Source organism: Sphaerodactylus townsendi, linkage group LG03, assembly GCF_021028975.2.
Source record: "Sphaerodactylus townsendi isolate TG3544 linkage group LG03, MPM_Stown_v2.3, whole genome shotgun sequence".
Lineage (NCBI taxonomy): Eukaryota > Metazoa > Chordata > Lepidosauria > Squamata > Sphaerodactylidae > Sphaerodactylus > Sphaerodactylus townsendi.
This window is the reverse complement of record NC_059427.1, coordinates 81657442-81677602: the sequence shown is the minus strand read 5'-3', so window position 1 is coordinate 81677602 and position 20161 is coordinate 81657442. Positions and strand designations below refer to the sequence as shown.

Here is a 20161-nt window from a genome sequence, read left to right as displayed (position 1 = left end):
TCCATGTCCAGGTGCCAGGGCCCCTCCTTCCCCTTCCCTTGCATGCCACCCCTCCCCCTCCCTTGCATGCCACCCCTCACTCACTCACTCCGCTCCCTCACTCTCCTTCCCTTGCATGTCTGTCATCAGTACCTTTGTAGCATACAAACATAAGGGAATGAAGGCTATGTGAACAGTGATATGTCAGCACTCTCAAATGCAGTGTTGGGTCTAAATATGCCCAAATGTGAGGAGAAGATCATTCTTTTTGTGTAGGTTGATGGGTTTCTATGTTTTTCAGGGACTCTACTTAAGCTGCACCACGCTGCACTGGATCACATGCTTTGCAGTGTAGTGAAGGTACAGTTCTTGGTCCTATCCATTTCTGCACAATGGAGTATGTTAGTCTGCATTTCCCAAAGTATTTGTATCTAATTTTCTGTATTTATGCATTTATCCAATTACGCTCTTTCCATCAATTACATTTTTTGTTCCTGCTCTTGCTGTAAGGAGCTCGGTGGGTTTCATGGATCATCCACTTTCCATTTCATCCTTATAACACCACTGTGAATCACATCCTTATAACACCACTGTGAATCTTGCTCTGGGTGGGGGCACTAAAGTTTGCCTGGGATGGCCGAATGCTGTGGGCATCAGGTTCACCTTCAACTTGGTGCCCACAGCATTTTAGCAAATTTGGTTGGTTCCTTTCAGGAGACTCACACTAGCAGCCCTGCAGGAAATGCCCCCACCCAGAGCAAGACCCCTACCACAGTGCCTCCCATTGAAACCTCTACCACAGAGCCATCTGGGCATAACAGAAAGCCCCATTGAAGTCTATGGTGGTAAAAGTAATTTTTCCCACCACAGAACTTGCTGAAGAGCCTGGCAGATTCTGGGGAACTTCTGAGTGTGTAAGCACTGGCTGCACATTTTTGAAGATAGAGGCACCAGACTTTCAAGGTGGCTCCAAGAGGTCTTGGGTAATAGCATCTAAGCTTGGTGAGCTTTGATTCTGGAGTGGGGGGGGGGGAACGAGTTGAGAGAGTTCTGGGAGAACTCAGCCCGCAGGCTTTCATGTGCAGGAGCGTGGAAACAAAATAAACCTTTTGGGGGTCCATAAAATTGAACCCTCAGAAGCAAAGGTCTCTATGCCTGGATGCTATTACCAAGAGGGCCTCCTGAGCCACCTTGAAAGTCTGGTGCCTCTATCTTCAAAAATGTGCAGCCTGCCTACACACTCAGAAATTCCCCATCGGCTACAATGGAGCAAAGTCACTGCAAAACAAAGAATCTTGGGGTGCATGTAAGGGGTGTATCTTTAAAGCTAGTGACACCAAAATTTCAGGGTGTCATCTGGTAACTACTCTTATGATACCACCCAAGTTTGGTGAAGTTAGGTTCAGAAGGACCAAAGTTATGGTCCCTCAAATGGGTAGCCCCAATCTCCTGTTAACTCCCATTGAAAACAATGGGGATGGGGGCACCCTCTTTGGGGGTCCGTAACTTTGTTTCCCCTGAACCAAACATCACCAAACTTGGGTGGTATCATCAGGATAGTCCCTGAATGGTACCCTGAAAATTTGGTGTTGCTAGCCTTAAAAATACGCCCCCTGCAGGCAAAAACGTGAAAAACACTAAAAAATTTAAAAATCACACAAACGACCCTGAAATGGTGGCGCCCCCCACGTGACCAAATGGGGGCGCCCGGGGACAGAGGGTACCCCCTGTCCCTAGGCAGGAACGCCACTGACTGTGATGCAAGTTAGGCTGAAAGAAGCAGACTTTCTAAAGTTTATCCAGGAGCTTTATGGCTGAATGGGAATTTCAATTGGGTCTCCTTGGTTCTAGAGTCCATCTATCTAACCACAATGTCATACCAGTTCGTATATCCATAACCTCACAAGTTCTCCATCAGAGCAGATGGTAGCACCATGAACTGAGTCACTGACCTTCTATCAAATGATACTTTCACCTCCCTGCTATAGATATTTATTTGTTGGAGGTCGACGATGCACTGAATCACACTATGTATATGGCAGCTGTTTTATTCAAACAGAACAGCTTTTGTACCCAAGATGACCCTACCTCTTGAACCCTTGGTCAAGTCTCACCAACATGTGACATTTCACCTCAAGTATACCAGGCATATAGAGTCAGAAATATCCCCACAAATATGAAAGTGTGTTTATATAAATGCAGTTTACTTGATGGAGAACAGAAAACAGGGACTTGCGTCCTAGAGTGGCTTCCTATTGGTTAGGTGAATATAAACCATCTGTCGCTACAGTTTGCTCTTATCAATGGGCTGATCCCTCATAAATCACTAATTGGGGCATACAACCTCATTGTTCCTGCATACTCAGTCCTTTCTAGTCCCTTGGGAGTTCTGTCTCAGGGCACAGCTAGCACCAAGAACTAAGTCATTGACCTGAATTAGTCTCTCTCCCATGTTTACTCTTTTTTTTCTTCCTGATAGCAAAAAAACCCCTTTTCACATTATAGATGTGGGGAAATAGAAGTGAAACTCGTCTCACTTGCAGGTATACTAAGTGGTGACAAAACCACGATGAGTTCTGTGTGGTCTCCGTGGCAAAAACTTCACAGAGGCAAGAGACAGAAACTGTAGAAGAAACTGGATCCAGATTTAAAGTTCTTATGAGTTGGTCTCTGGTCTATAGCACAGCATCTAGACACCTTATGTGTACTTCTGTTCCAAAGAAAAATGTAATGATACCGGTAGTGGTGTTTCTGTTTCTCTGCAGGTGTCTTTGTGCATGTGCAACTTTCCCAAAGTTTTTATTATTATATATATTATAATTAAGTGTTGCTTTCAGAGCACAATTAAATTTGCTGGTGTCTGGTATGTTGCATATTTATTTCACTATAAGGAATGAAATTTTACAACTGCAAGTCATATTATAGAATGAATTTTCATCAATTGTATGAGTCATCATAAATGAGTAGATTATAACCAAACCAAAATAAGTAGTTATGGTGAATGGAATTATGGTGAAGGAAACAAAATTATAATTTGGAAGAAAGTTGAGCCAAGGACGTAGGTAAGGGGGGGTTTCTCAGACTCAACCCCCCTACTACATGTCCGAAGCTCTGCCCCGTTCGTGTTTTTTTTGCATTTTAAGTGTTTTTTGGTTTTTGGCCTGCAGGGGACACAGTTTTTAGGCTAGCAGCACCAAAATTTCAGGGATTTGTTGGAAGACTCTCCTGATGACACTGCCCAGGTTTGGTGATGTTTGGTTCAGGAGATCCAAAGTTATGGACTCCAAAAAGGGGTGCCCCGTCCCCCATTGTTTCCAATGGGAGCTAATAGAAGATGGAGGTTACACCTTTGAGGGTCCATAACTTTGGTCCCTGAACCCAACTTCACCAAACCTGGGTGGTATCATCAGGAGAGTCTTCTAAAGATACCCTGAAAGTCTGGTGCTGCTAGCTTAACAATTGCACCCATGACAGCAGGCACCCCCCAAATTTCCCCAGATTCTTCTTTTAAATCCACCCTCTTCAGCATGGATTTAAAGGGAGAATCTGAGGTCCCCAGTTTAAACATTGAAAGTGATGCTGTTTCAGGATGGGGGATAATCCACCCCAAAACAGCATCACTTTCAATGGGGTTTAAACTGGAGACCCCAGATTCTCCCTTTAAGGTGGATTTAAAAGGAGAATCTGGGCTCCCTAGTTTAAACCCCATTGAAAGTGATGCTGTTTGGGGGTGGATTCCAGCATCACAGCAGCTGCCGGGGGGGGGGGCGGGGGAGTGTGCGCACAAAACTCAGATTTTGCACCGGGCTCCATTTTTTGCCTAGCTATGCCTCTGCCCAGAGGGGAGGGGAGAAGGGACTACTGGCTGCAAACCCAGCCGGGGGTGGGTGGGAGGGCGGGGCAGGGGAGTCTGCCATCCCTGGCCTCAGAGAGCTGCTTTTATAAGCACCGAGGCCGGGGGTGGGACTTGGGGAGACATGGCCACGCCCCCAGGAGTGGGTGGGGGCGTGATCCCGCCCTCGAACCCCCCAATAAAAAATCTATACCTATGTCACTGAGTTGAGCTCTGCAAGTGATGGTGTTGCTAGTGTCTATATGAGAGCAAAGTTAGCACCTTGGTTTGTTGCAGGTCTTGGTACCAGAGTCTATGCTATTGTTAAGTACTTTATTGTCATTGTTTAACGCCATGATCTAACTCACAAAGTGGTTGTTACAATAAAATGGAGGAAGACTGAATCATGTACCTTGAGAGCTATAGAAGAAGTGTAAGAAAATGTACCTTCAGCTGAATCTGGCTTGAATATATAAAATGTCATATTAAGAAGCTTGATAGCCTATTACTTATCCTCTAGGAGTTCTTGTTGTATAATAATACTTCCTAATTTGGAATTACGCCCAGCACTAAAATAGAAAACTATACAAATTCCTTATTGCCTTTCAAGTAGCTGGCTGATAAGGAGAAGAACAAATTGTTTAAAAAGGGGATTCTTGTTTAAAAGAGAAGCAAGCAGGAGCAGATAAAGACTAAGAAGAATGAAGCTATACAAATATTCCATTCAGCAGATTACAACATCAGAGGACATAAAAATACTATATGTAAAACACACTGAAACAAACCCATTATTTGAAATGCTGAGTATTAATGATGTATTTCATTTGACTTCCTAGTTGAGACTCAAGGTGAATTGCAGAATTATAAAAAAGTGCAGTAAAATCCACTATGATACATGCAGTGAACTGTTAGATCCTCATTATTGTTAAGAATAATCAAGATAATCAATCTTTGTTTACATAAAATACTTACCAGTTGCAGAGAATGCAACTGGTTGGTATGAGGCCAAAAATGAGATATAAAAATACCTTACAAAACCACTAAAAATTCATATCAATTTGATCCCCCCAGCTGTTTTAAAACCTGAAAAGAAATGGTATAAGGACAAGAGTGCCTAATCTTGCAGTGCTGCCCTCACTGTTATTTTTAATAGCCAGCATTAGGCTTCCCTGGCTTGGACCTGGAGATGCTGTCTGTGAAGGCAGGGGATCATAAGGAGAAAAATTTCTTACCTCCAAATACCCAAAGGCAAAGAATATTCCCTATATGTTCCAAGATAATCTTTTTTTCACTGCTTGTCATCCTCTCTCTCCCCCCACTCCAATATTAAACCTTTTAGAAGGGTTCTGTTCAGTTGTCCCATCCTATTACTCCTTAAAATCCAGCATTTCCTTTTATAATTCTTGTTCATTTTCTCAATGTCTTTCAGAGTAATGTGCCAATGGTAGTACGTCTTGTCCAGTGGTGGGATCCAAAAATTTTAGTAACAGGTTCCCAAGGTGGTGGGATTCAAACAGTGGCGTAGCACCAATGGGGCTTGGCGGGGCATGACAGGGGCGTGGCCGGGCATTCTGGGGGCGGGGCATTGCTGGGCAGGGCTGTGGCAAGGATGCAGCCGCTGCGCCGGTCCTTGGGCGAGAAACGAATGCATGCAGGTGCAGGCTGCCACGCACACCGGTGCACCTCCTGCTAGACTGCTTCAAGTTCTGCACGCTACTGCTGAGGAGCAGAGGAGGGGTGTAACTAAGGCAAAAATCACGTGGCAAAATTACCAATTAGTAACCCCCTCTCGGCACACACAAATAATTAGTAACCTACTCTTGGGAACCTGTGAGAACCTGCTGGATCCCTCCTCTGGTCTTGTCCCAATTTTCTCTCAAGTTTTGGCAAGCGTTGAATTTTATTCCTTTTGTCGACAAGAGGATTCCCATTATTGGAAAGGAATCCCTTCTTTGAAGTTTTGTATCCATTTAAGCATACATGTTTTCACTTTCTCTGTTTCTGCACTGTATTTCAGTAAGATTTTACAAATTCATTCTAATAAATGTTCCTTGTACTGTGAAATTTCACTTTCAAATTCTGTCAATTTTCTTAATTTTTCTCCTGTTGAGTTGATCTCCCTCCTTAGTCTTGACACTAACTGAAGATATATTAATCACTGATTTTTTTTTACCTTCTGTCATTCTTTGCCAGGATTTACTTTTGCCTTGAGCGTTTATCCCATCTTGATATGTTTTAAAATCTGACACTTTCATAACTTTTTTGTTATAATATGCTTCAATAAGGTAACATTAATGGAGATGTCAGAAGGCTAATCTTTTTCTTGTTGTATTCCATATTTTTAATAGTCCATCTCTTATTATGTGATAAGAATCTGGAACTCAAAGTTGAATTCCTTCAGATTCTGTCAGAAGCTCTGACTCCTTATAAAATTTTATCCATGCAGGCTTTGAGAGGGGTTAACACTTCAGAGTCAGACTTTTTTTTTTTGCCTCTGCCTCTGCCTAGGTCCTCTTTGCCTCTGCCTTTTCTTGCCTCTGCCTAGGTCCATCACATTGTTAATTTTGCTCTCAATCTGATGCAGTAGAGCTGTTCCAGCAGTATTTTCATGCAGTCGCTGCATTGGGTGGGATGGGGGGAGGGGTTGCAAAGGGTTGCCTAGAAAGCCTGTGCTTCTATGAACAAGTCTTCATAACACTATAGGATGCTGCCAACAATATGAGGGGTTCCAGTCTCTATATAATATCCACAAAAGCAAACAACACTATAACCAGGATACGTGCAAAAAACAAAGGATAGGTATTATTTATTTGAATAGTGAAGCTCTATACGATAGCTCCTCATAACATCAAGAACAAGTTCATTTTAGCTCCGGTGAGCTCCTCATAGTGAATAGTAAAGTTCCAGTAATATTTCTTCTTCTGAATTTGTCAGGAAGTTGCTCCTTGTGATGAATAAACAAGATGATGGGTTACTAGTTTATTTTCCTTCTATGAGATGTTGCACCACATTATTTTGCCAGTGGGCAGAGGGTGCCACAATAGCTGTCTCAAATGAGGCTGCTTTTTCTCCAGGACCATTGAGGGCTACCGTGTCAAATATAATGACTTTCAGTGAAAGAGACTTCTGAAGAAATCCATTATCCCTTTTTTTTATAATTCTAGGTCTAAACCTGTTTGTATTGTCAGCAACAGAATGATCATAGACCTTTAGCCCTCTCTCTAGAATTCTTTCTCCTGTGGAAGAATATGCTACTTGTTTTACTGGTAGTATTTTTTATTACAACAGTAATATTCATACCACACTTTTCACACTGTAGTAGTCTTGAAGCAGTACTCTATTATTCTATTATTTTCAGAGCTGTTTCTTCATATTTATGTTGAGGGCAGAATTTGTTCTACTTCCACTTCAGTGTACTTTGGCTCCATAGAACAAAAATCTCTTATTTATTACTGTCTTGACATCTGGTGAACAGCTAGAGACCAGAAATTTATATGGCTAAATCCAGTTCTCACTGACAATGGATGCTGATTCAGAGCATTAAAATGAATGAGTAAATGCTACGCATTTTTCACCCACTGAGGCATTGGCAACAGTGAAGCAAAATAATTGTTTTGGGTCTGTTGCATGTTTTGCCCAGAATCAAATGGACTATACTTTCTCCCACGGGACATTCTAATTTAAAAAAAAAAATTAATTGCCAATGGCAGACACTGATATAGTGTTCACACCCTGGGTCATCATAACCCTTCAAGGTTTTTTGACAGGGAGATTCCAAATATAATAGTGAAGGAAAGTAAGAGGTTAAATGCAAGGACTGCTGCAGGATATATTTAGTCTCATTTTTCTTTTTGTCCCCTGTTGCGATATACCCTTTATGCATGACTCATAAGTAGCCTGCGGGAACCCAAGCAGGGTAGCTGATGTGAATGTCAGGTTGCACACAGAACTGGTTTCAGTTCCTTTGTGATAGACTGAAAATTAATTTGACTTAAATGCTAATAAATCTGACAAGGTGCCTGTGGATTCTATAACTCATGGGTGCTTCCAGATGACAACAGAAAAGTATCTTCTTTTAACTTTGCTAATGCTATACGAATTCTAGTCTGATCAGAAGTGTAGCTAGGAAAAATGGGGAAAAATATGAGTCCCCCCCCATGGGCGGCTGCCCTCCCCCACCACGACCAGACAAAGTTTTTTTGCACCAGGTCATCTCAAAGTCACCACCACATTATAGAACATGCCCCAACTCACAAATCTGGGTAGAAGCTGGATCCAGATGATTTTAAACAGATCCTCATGAATTCATATGATTTTTGCACTGGAATGAAATGAAACCACCATAAAACTATAGAACATGTCTTAGTCTACAGGCAGCACCAAAACAATCATGCATCCCACACTCTGTGACACCGCAGTGGTGCAAAAACTTGCTTGAAAAACACGGATCCTCATGATTTTTTTACTAAGTCATCCCAAAATCACCAGCACATCAGCACTCCAGCCATTAGCCACAGGTGTGAACATAACAATCACACATCCCACACTTTGTGGTGCCGTAGTGGCACAAACACCTGCTTGAAAAACATGAATCCTTGTGGATCCTCATGATTTTTCCACTTGGTCACCCAAAAATCACCTGCACATCACAGCTCATGCAACTAGACACATGTTTGAACACAATAACCCTGCATCCCATGCTCCGTGGCCCCACAGTGGCACAAAAATATGGTTAAAACACACGGATCCTCATAGATCCTCTTGATTTTTACACTTGGTCACCCCAAAATGACCAGCACATCACAGCACATGCCCCTGGCAACATGTCTGAACACAACTATTACATATTTTGTGGCACCGCAATGGCACAAAAACCTGCTTGGAAAACACGGATCCTCGTGTTATGTTTTTTGCACTAAGTCCCCTCCCCAAATCAACATCAAATCATAGCCCAAGCCCCTGGCCATTTGTCTGGACACAACAATCATGCATCCCATGCTCTGTGGGGCTGTAGTGGCACAAAAACCTGCTCGGAAAACATGGATCCTCGTGGATCCTCATGATTTTTTCACCCAAAATCACCACCTCTGTGGCTATATATTTTTACTGGCTGGCTTTATCTCTTACTGCTGGGGTTGGAAGGCCGTATCTTGAACTGGCTGGGGCTGGAAGGCACTATTTCTTACTGTTCTGTTCCCCAAGTAAAACAGTCTTAGGTGTCCTGTACTCTGCCAGAACAGAGTGGGACCCTAACTCCTCCCAGGGTCTGACTAAAATAAAGTACTTGCTTGACTGGAACAACTTGAAGCTTGAGACTTTTATCCTTTCCTCATTCCTTCCAGGAAAGTCCACTTTGTCTGAGATTTCTCTTGGTTCCTTCTGTGTCCTTTATCTGGATTTTTGTTAACACCTTAACTTTTATACTCCTTAGACTATACACCATAGACATAAGAGATATTGCAGCCTTCCAACTCCACTGGCACCTTAGACTAAATTAAATAGACAGGGGCACTACTGGGTAATGAAAGGAAGAGTGTCTCTCGGGGGATTCTTAAAGGGACAGGGTCTAACTAAAGTTCCCTCCCTTATAACACTATACAAAAGCAACTAAACCCATACTAGCTATAGGGACAACTGAGACTTAATAAGAAAATAGTCAGAACTTCTCTGGGGGCATTACATTTCTAGAGAAAGTTTGACTTTTGTCTCTCTTGTTTGGATTTTTCAAAATTATTAATGACAGGATAGAACACACAATTAAAAATAAAACAGATATTAATTTGTACTACTGATACAAACATCACACTCAAATGAAAAAAATCGAACATATCTGGTTAGCATTATACTATTTGCACATACAGTAAGAACTCATTCTTGCTGCTTGTGTATGAACCTTTCTATATATAAGACATGTTGCACATACACTAAGAACTCATTTTTGCTACTTGTGTATGAACCTTTCTATATATAAGACATGCTTTTTGTGTCCATATCCAGTGGACATGGACATTAAACAGGTAGTGGTTCTGCAAAGTGTTGTGGACATACTTCCTATCTTCTGAGTTGTTAATTATAGATATACTTTTCACTCTAAAACATGATAAAGCCAATAGGTGTGAGCTTTAAATGACAAAGTTTTTAAATTTTGACAGTTCTTTCATCATTTACCATTAAGTAGTTTGGTTTTTATTTACTATATTGTGATGCCCTGTTTAGCTATGAAGACTGTATTTATCATGCACCAAAGGATAATGGCAGATTTGCATGTTTTGGTTATGCAACACAGAGCTAATCTACATATTGTTTGTATTAAAATGGAAAAGCCAAGCTATAACTGGCAAATATGCCGTGCTTCTTCTGTAATATTCTTTGCAGCAACACTGTGCACAATTGGAAGTATTTGCAGCTCTTATTTCCAAGTAATAAGGTTACTTGTAGGACAAAATATGCTTTAGGAAGCATTAAGCTGGATAAATTACAGTGCTTGTCTTCTGATTTGCTAATTGTTGTCTTCACAACATGAAGACTTCAAACTTTAGCAAGGGCTCACAAACAACAAAAGAGTCAGTGTAGGAGTTAAGAGTTTTATACTAGGTCCAGGGACACCCAAGTTCAAATCTGCTTGTCATTATATTTATTGTGTGACCTTTGGCCAATCATTCTCAGACTATTTAACTTGCAGAGTTGTCAGGAAAAATGGAATATGATGTATGTAGTCCTGAGGTTCTTGGAGGAAAAATGGGATAAAAATGAACTAAATAATATGTCCCATCAAAATGGAATATAATAGTTGTCTGTGTAAGCTGTACGTGTTGTTGCTGTAGCACATACTGCTGACAAAATGAATGATATCAAAGTAGATAGTGGTTGCTATGCTGCATATACTGTATCAAATTTCTATCTGTCAAACAACGAGGATAAAATAGACTGCCTCATGAATAACTGAATGCAGAAGAAATCATATGAAGATTTTATTTTCTTTCATTTCCTAATACAACTTTCAGGAAGAGAAAATACTTAAAGACTGGGAGATAGAGGGCAGTATCTAATAGTAACAGAAGGGGGGCAGTTTTTACTACTCTTATTCCAATGCAGATCCCCAGGCAGGGGCATGCCACTCATGGGGACATGTGGGGGCAAATGTCCCTGGCAGCGCACATTTAGAAAATTGCTCCCACACCCCTCCTCCCCCCCATGTGAGCTAGCAAGATTGGGGAGGGCAGGAGGCTTGTGGCTGCAGCAGGCAGCTCAGTGGCGAGCAGCCCCTCAGTGGGCCTCTCAGGCACAAGCTGCAAGAGCCCTGCAGCCCCAGCCTTCCTGTCAGGCGCGGGGGCCATCCTGGGGTCTGACAGGGAGGCTGGAGCGCTGCTCACCAGCCGACATAGGCCTCCTGCTCTCCCCAGCCTCCCTATTAGGCCAGAGGACGGGAAAGGCAGGAGGAATCTCTCAAAAGCAGAAAGAGAATTAGGCTACAGATGTTCAAACAGGCAAAGGCTGAGTTGCACTAGGTATAGTCCTGAGGATATTCCACAAAGGGGAGGGGGAAACCAACAATACCCTAAATATATACAAAATCACATCACAACTATCCAAATCCAAATTTTCAAAAAATACTTTTAAAAAGGAGGTATGGGGAAGGGGTGGGGAAAACAAAATAAACTCTTAAATTGAGCTCACTCCACCACTGGTGCTTCCAGAGAGTGTTAAAAAAATTAAGGCAGTTTCCAGAGGTGTATCTAGGGGAAATGGAGCCGGGGGGGAGGGGTGGGTCCAGAAAACTCAGATTTTGCCCCGGGGTCCATTTCCCCTAGATATGCTTCTGTCCCCAGGTGACTCGGTAAGCTATTCCTTTGTGTCTCCTGACCCCCAAGAGCAGCTTTTCAGGCTGTGGCAGGATGAAGGGTACACGAATATCAATTAGAAATCTTTCTGTCAGCAGACATTTCTGTTGGATGTAACCCAATGCCTTTCTCAAAGATAAGGGCAGTTATGTCTACCCCCAACAGAAAAGCTTTGTGCACAACCTTAGTTTCATTCTGTCCCTCCCCAGATACTCATATACCTGTTGTAGTATAAGAACTTACAGGAATGCCCACAAAAGGATAATATGCCATTGGAGTTTCATTCATAACTGGTAGCTTACAATGAAAATACAGTAGGAATGAAAATACAGGAGGAAAAAAATTGTACAATTTAACTAAAACAAACGAAGTCACCGACTGTATCGGGCTGGTTTCAAATCCAGTGAATTAGCTCATTCAGAGGCATAGAGCTTGAACATTGACTTATTCCCCTCCCCAAGTTTACACCTAAGGACTGGAAGTGTGGGGGGAAAGCACAGCTTAGATGTTGCAGCTGGCAGTAATTATCAAGAACAGTAGCACCCCTCCAGTTTGAATCAGTCAATTGACTTTCTACCATTTTTGTAATAAGGGAATGTTGCACCTGGCTATTCTCTCTCTCATCTTTGTGGATTGTATAATTAGCCTTGTATTTTGGCTCCTTTAAGAACTTTGTGAGAAGCGGGAGTCAAGCTAGCAGAGTGCAGTCCCATTTGGTATCCTTATTTTATTCTTATTTTTATTCCCATTATGTTTTTATTTCATTTTTTTGTTCACATTATGGGTCTGGGTTATAAATTGATCGTATTCGTATATACTGTCTGTTTTTTGTAGATTATCCCATTTCATTTTAACAAGTTGTGTTTCTTAATATCATTCAGTTTGCAAGTATAAAAATTTTATAATTTGGGCTGGGGGTTTCCTTGTGGACTGTTCTATTTATTTGCATTTTTGTTATCATTTTTACAGAATGAGCCTAGAAGTTTCATTACAAGGTCGGCATTGAGTCTAGATTTCCGGCTAGCTTGTTCATGTATAGATGGCTGGTTTGTTTCATACTTGTGAACTTGTGTACAATTCCACTTAAGATTGTAAAGAAACATATAAGTAAAAAGTCTGTTGTTCTTGCACTCCAGTTGGAGGCTTTATTTTGTCAGCATTAAGCTGCAGCCTTGTGGTACAATTTTGTCCCATTACTACCTTGTGGTTGTGTACCACCCCTTTTGCTCATTATGGTGGAATCTAATCTCTGGAACAGCAGAAAACAAGCTTGCTCCATCTTCAACATGACATCCTTCAAATATTCAAACATGGCTATCCTGTCACCTTTTAACCTTCTCTTCTCCAGACTAAACATTCCTAAGCCACTCCTCATAGGGCATGGAATTGCCATTTTGCACACCGTCCTCTGGACCTGTTCCAGCTTGTCAATATCTTTCTTGAATTGTGGTGCCCAGAACTTGACACAGTATTCTAGGTCTGACCAATGCAGAATAGTGGTACTATTACATCCCTTGATCTAGACACTATACTCCTATTGACACAATCCAGAATTGCATTGACATTTTGGGTTGCCACATCACACTGCTGACTCATCTTCAGTTTGTGGTCTACTAAGACTCCCAGATCTCTTCCATATGTACTGTTGTCAAGTCAGGAGTCATCCACCTTATATCTCCATTTCATTTTTTCTGCCTAAGTGTAGTATCTTACATTTATCTCTGTGGAAATTCATTTTGTTAGTTTTGGCCCAGCTGTCCAATCTGTCCAGGTCATTTTGAATTCTGATGTTCTCTGGGGTATTGGCTACCCCTCCAAATTTGGTGTCATCTGCAAATTTGATTAGCTTGCCCTCTAGTCCATCATTCAAGTCATTGATAAAATTATTGAATAGCACTGGGTCCAGGACAGAACCCTACAGCATCCCACTAGTCACCTCTCTCCAGGATGAAGATAAGTTATTGGTGAGCACCCTTTGGATATGGTCAGTCAACTAATTAAAATTCATCTAACAGTAGAATTATCTACCCCACATTTTACTAGCTGGCTTACAAGAATGTCATGGGAGACTTTGTCAAAGTCTTGCTTACTGAAGTCAAGGTATGCTACATCCACAGCATTCCCTTCATCAACCAAATTTGTCACTGTATCACAGAGAGAGAGGGGGGTGGGGGGAATAAACATGGTTAAGGATGGTAAAAAAATGGGTTTTATTGGGGGGGGGCTTTGCACAGGCCCTGCCCCTAAAGCGAGTCAGCCCCTGTTATTTTCCCCAAACTGGGTTTTTTGAGAATCGCACCATTTGCAAGTCTTTTGAAAAATCCCAGGTTGCAGCCACTTGCTAGCGAATGGCCAGGCAGGAGGTGCTTTATTCAGCTGCGCTTACCTTTAAAAAAATGTCCTGGCTTGCATCTGCATAGCCACGCAGGTGCAAATGGTCGTATCATGGTATTGTGAGATGTCAGCATGGCTGTGGGGGTTCGTTTGTGCATGCCTGTATAACTACGCATCAGTGGGAGGTAAATTTTAAAAAATAGACGCGTCTCCATGTAAAGGCATGACAGCAACCAGGATTGTTTCCATGGGCTCCAATCGCTGCCTGCATGGATGCAAGTGAACACAGAAACAGGAAAGCAGATTACTTTATCCTGACTGCAACCCACTATACATTTGCTGAGCGGAAAGGGCCAGAGAGAGAGAAGATTAGTCTGGCATAACTTGTTTTTGAGAAACCCATGTTGAGTTTTAGTAATCATGGCATTCCCTTCTAAGTGCTGTTTAATGTCTGTTTAATGATCTGGTCTAGAATCTTTCCTAGAATCGATGTCAGGCTGACTTTGCTATAATTGTTTAGGTCCTCTTCCCCTCCCCTCCCCCCCTTTTGAAGATGTGAACAACATTAGATGTGGACAACAATTGTAATTCTTTGTAACAAGTCTTTATTTTGTTTCTTTTCAGAACAGCTGTGAAGTTTAACGAGGCCAGTTAATTATCTAGAATCTGGCTAGCTGTTATTTTTGTATTTAGATTATACTGCCGTGCCGTTCTAACCTGTATATATAAAAAAGTTCCTTTCATTACTCCAATGAGAGAATGTAAACAATTTTTCCAAAGCCTCTTGTTACTGTTTGTAAAATTATAAAATTATTTTGGTTACTTATAAGTAAATTGCTACTCCAGTGGGAGAACACATTTTTGAAGTTATTATTGTAGCCTGGTTGGTACAAGTTTTCTTCATTTTCACTTTGGTGTGTACCTTCCCCTTTGCATAGCATGGAGGAAGCTCTTGATAAATGTACATCCAAGAGTAGGGGAATTCTTGCTGCTGCCCTCATGTAAATATTATTTGTTGTTTCTTTTTTCATTTGGGGACTAGTATGTCCCAGCCCCCCATTAAACTGTTCAATGCCAAGATGGCTGCACAAAGTTTATGTGGGGCTAGCATCTGGATTAACGTTCCATCTCTGAAATTCCAAATTGTGTAGCACAGGTAGCCCTCTGAAGGTTGTTGGAACAATAATCTACTGAAGCTCAGGCCATTTGCAATTCTGAGGAGAAAAAATCCTCTGGTTAGCACCAGGCACAGCTGTTTCAGCTAATTATCCCTCCGTTAGACTTCACGGCGAAAACAAGTCTCAAAGTCAAAACATCCACTCAGATTAAATGAAAATTAGCTTCCAGCCATTGACAAAAGCACAGTTGAAGGCTCTGCATTACATTCTTTTAGATAAGAACCAAATTTTATCTAAAATAAATAAAAATAAAGAGCTCTAAAAGCATATTTGCAGCAGAGAGCCACCATGTTCCAACCATGCCTTGATCTTAAAGCTTGAACTTGGAAGGAACTTGGATGGAACTTGAACTTAAAATTAAGTTTATACACTCCGACACCCAAGATAGCTACCCTGGATTGATCAGGGAGAATTCTTAAGTTTTCCACTGGGATAAACTCTACAACACAACCTGTAGAGCATGACGTATTTATTCTATCCAATTTGTTGGTATTCTTCATCTGGCCAACTTTCCAACTACTGTTCCTATTTGACAGTTCCTTGGAATAGGCCTGCTTTCTGTTGGTGGGCCTACAAATTTACTTTTCAGAATCTTATAAGGGAGATGTCTTAAAATACCATAATCTGACAGAATATGTGACTGTGGTGCAGGTAGTGTAGACATTCTGTATCATATCACCTTTGAATGCAACTATTTTACTGAGGCTATAAATGTTTTAATTTTATCTTTGCTTCAAAACATAGATCAAACAGAGATATATCTTTTATTAGAAGATAATAATAGACCTATTACTCTTTTAGCTGTGAAATTTTATACCCTTGTGATCAATTTTCACAGCTGCTTGGAAGTGACCTAGTTTGCTTTTATATTTTAGTAATCTGCTTCAAACTAAGAAGAGTATGAGGTAGAAAGAGGTAGTTCTAAGCTCAAGGTTTATAGAGAAAAGTGTTTCACTGTAAAATTGAACCTGGCTGTGGAAACAACACTGCTTCCATTCCCAAAAGTCAGGATACTAGGGACCATTCCAGATATGTGAGCATTAAGCAGCTACAAAACAGGGTTATCAAATGAGTTGCTCTAGTTGCTATTAAAGTGGAAATTAAAGGATTTTTTAAAAAGATTTATTTTTTGTTTTATTTGTTAATTAGCATTTAAAAGAGAGAAAAAACCCCATGCAAATATAGCTGTACAATTGCATCCAGTTGTACACAGTATAAAAAGGAATATGCAGACATCGTCCCAACATTCAACATAAGAAAAAAAGATTTAAACAATGAGATAAAGAAATATGCTATGTGGCAGTCAGAGAAAAGACCAACCTAGCATAAAAGGAATAGAGCTGATATACACACAGCTACCTGGACAAAGCAAGAGTGAACTTTACTTTGAGATTCATTAATACCTATGAGATCAAAAAGAGACAAACATGTATGAATACAAAATCAGACTAACCTCACTCCTTTCTTTCCCTTTTCTCCTACTTCTTGCCTATATTGTCTATCACTCCTCCCTTCCATGTTTTTATGGTGATACACTATATTACCCATAGTAAATATTTCACACCCTTGTTGCTAATTCAGTATGTTATTGTACTTATTCTCTTTTTATTAGGAAAGACAAGAACAAAGGACAAATACCGTGTTGTGTACACAGATCATCAGCGCTTGGAACTGGAAAAGGAATTCCACTACAGCCGCTACATCACCATCCGTCGGAAAGCAGAGCTAGCAGCAACGCTAGGACTCACTGAACGGCAGGTTGGTGAAGACACATGAAGTCTCATATGTCTCATAGAGCACAGTGGGACTTTTGTGTTGATGTGGATAGGGTCAGACTTCTAATTTCAAGGCTGCTTAGTTTTCATCTACAGGTGTCTACCTGTGGGATAACTAACTTGCACGGAGGCAGGAGCCAGTGTAGTGTAGTATCAATGTAGGACTTGGGATTCAAATCCTCTCTCAGACATGAAGTCATTAGGTTCCCTTAGGCTGGGAATTCCCTCTCAGCCTAATACATTCAACCAGTACTGGTATAAAAATAAAATGGAGGTGAGGAGAACTATGTATGCTGCCCCAAGGCATATTAAAAATGTGACAGATCACTACTGAAGTCTGAATTACTGCTAATTTTGTGCCAAGTCTGAATTACTCAGAAACAAACTCTCCCCCTGTGGTCTTAAATACGAAAGTGACATGGGAGATAGGAATTGTGAGAACTGGGACTCCACAGGCCTCACATGTGCTAAAAATCATGTTTCCCATAATGCTCATTTTTTTCTTCAGTTGATGTATACTCTTGAATTATAGACTTGTTGCTGACAGTTTGAAACAAGGGCCCATTTTACACAGTCCAAATAAGATGTCCTGTATATGCCAAAAAGAGGCAACTTGAAAAGGAAGTCCGCACAGCATTTTTCCCAAGAAGCCCTGAGGATGCCTTATTTCAATTAAAGGCATCTTATTTTGAGAATGCTTCAAAATGTACCTTGTGCCCTTAAGCAGCCTGCTGCCTGGCTGTGAGGAAAGCAGAGCTCAGGAGGCATCTTATGTTCACTGACAGATCATTTCGTTCTCTAGTCGGTTTCACCCTCAGATTGAACCCAACGTTTAATGTGCTGCTGAGGGGACTCTCCCTGCCACCATTTGCTGAAGGGTGTCCTAGGATGTTTGCTCTTCAGGCTCTGATCTTGGGCACCTTTTCAGACCAAAGAGTTTACAGTTGTACTCAGCTCATCCTGCCAATTCTGGCAATATATTGGTTTTCCTATTTAAAAAAATTCAATGAGCTGTCTGCAAAGATACTCAGACATGAATCTGAGAATTTTAGCTACTTGAACGCAGGTGTACCTAGTGGTAACCAAACTGTAAATGCATCATGGTCAGAGGCCACCCAAAGTATTTTTTTTCCATTTGCACCATTTGAACATGCACAGACAACTCTTTTTTTCCTACTTCAATTTTTTTCTGCAGATCTGAGGATCCCAGCCCTTAGTTTGTAGAGACTTCTTCTCTTTTCCTGTGTGGCCCCATTGTGTAGATTTTTTGATCGGCTCACTGCTGCCCAGTTTGAATTCCTGTGAAGTCTTACAATAGCAACCTATATTGCAGCATTATTGTAGGACTAGCAGCAAAGAATATGAAGATCAGACAGAAGGTTCACTTAATCCAGCATCCTGTTCCACACCATTCAAGTCTATTGCCTCTAGAATTTTTTTTACAAGCTGCCTCTGAACATAAAGATTCCATCAAGCCATTGTAACTGATGGCACAATGTACCTTCCACAGATGTACCTAACCCTATTTTTAAAACCATCGGTGTTCAAGGGACTCCCATATACTAGTTGCTCAAAAGTGTTTTAGGCTAAAAGTCTGCATTTCCAACACACAAATGCCAATTTTTTTAAAGGAGCATTTTCTGTTTTTACGTACACATCTTTTTTAAAAAAAAAGACAGAACTTCAGCTTTTTTAACTGGAAGGAGGGAAAGAATCAGAGGATGGGGGGAGTTCAAAGACTGAAGGAACATAGCAGAAGAACAAATGGAAAAAAACCTATTTTTAATCAAGGAAAAAATTCAAGGAAGTTTTAGGAGGGTTTTTTAAAGCATATCTTCCCATACCAAAAGTTCTTGGAAATGACATTATTGCTCCAGGTTTGAAACAGTCCTGTGGCTATGCTCCTGTCGTGCCTCAATGCTACATGTCTGAACTGATGAAACATGAGTACATGTCAGCTAGGGATGTCAGCCTCCAGGTGGGACCTGAGGACCTCTGGAATTACAGCTCATCTCCAGACTACAGAGATTAGTTTTCCTGGGGAAAATGGATGTTTAGGAGGATGGATTCTATTGCAATGTTCCCCATTAAAGTCCCTGTCCTCTCTAGGCTCAATCCCCACATCTCCAGGAGTCTCCCAACCAGAATCTGGCAACCTGGCCCCTCATCTCCCACTGGTGGCTGGTGGTGGGGAACCTGGCACCCTTACGTCAGCTGCTAATCATAGGGTGATTACACATGGTGTCCACAGTACTGCACTGCCTTCCACTGCCTTCCGAGTTTCTAAATGGGTATGCTAGAACACACAAGTGCAAAATATTTGAAGTTAAATTTACAACTCCTGATTAAAAGGTCCACTTTTCTTTAAGAGAGCAAATAGACTCAAGAAAATCTTCTCAGAATCCTCAGAACCTGCAGATCTATTCAGTGGGCGCTATTCTCAGAACAGTTTATAGAACTGTACTGTTTGTAGCCAAGGAGACCTCATGCAATTTGCAGCTGAGTTAGGAATCAGCACAAGTGAGATTTTATTGCACCTAGTAAGGTGTCATTCAGAAAACAAAGGTTGAGGAAAAGAAACAATCCCTTTTAGTTCTGACAATTACTGTATTTCTTTTTGCCTTCTTTCTCTTTCTTGTCGCCAATCATCCACTTTCTTTCCTGACTCTTACCATACTTCATCCCACCCCAATTCTGTTTCAAATACCCTACCATCATTTATTGCTTTGCCTTTCCATACTGTGCATTCATCTCTGTTCCTTATTTTTTCATTTTCTTCCTTGGCCCTACCACCTTCTGCCTCTGATTTTGCAGGTGAAAATCTGGTTCCAGAACCGGAGAGCTAAGGAGAGAAAGGTGAACAAGAAGAAGATGCAGCAACAAACACAGCCTGCCAGTACGACCACACCTACCCCTCCAGCAGTTGGCACACCTGGTCCAATTGGGGGTATCTGCAGCAGTACCACCAACCTAGTCTCCTCATCACCAATGACTATCAAGGAAGAATACATACCTTAAATCCCACTCTTCCATTTGATCTACTGATTCAGAATTAAAGTAACTAGCAGATGCTAGAGGCTAAGATGCTGAGACCATGAAGCTGCTTTGCATCCAGTTGTGTTTTCCACAATAGACTTGGTCCTATGTATAAAAGAAGTAGGGTAATTGTTATTAGTTCACTTTATGGAAGGATTTGCTGCTGTCTGAAAATATTTAAAGAAG

General features: G+C 41.2%; 1 protein-coding gene across 1 annotated transcript in view; it reads left to right on the top strand.

The window, feature by feature from the left end:
* CDX1 (caudal type homeobox 1) overlaps nt 1-19957 on the top strand; it is a 44929-nt gene extending 24972 nt beyond the window's left edge. The window contains exons 2-3 of the mRNA XM_048491007.1: nt 16777-16922; nt 19754-19957. Coding sequence (XP_048346964.1) covers nt 16777-16922; nt 19754-19957 — 350 coding nt within the window. The remainder of the gene's footprint in view (nt 1-16776; nt 16923-19753) is intronic.
* Nucleotides 19958-20161: the final 204 nt, after the last annotated feature.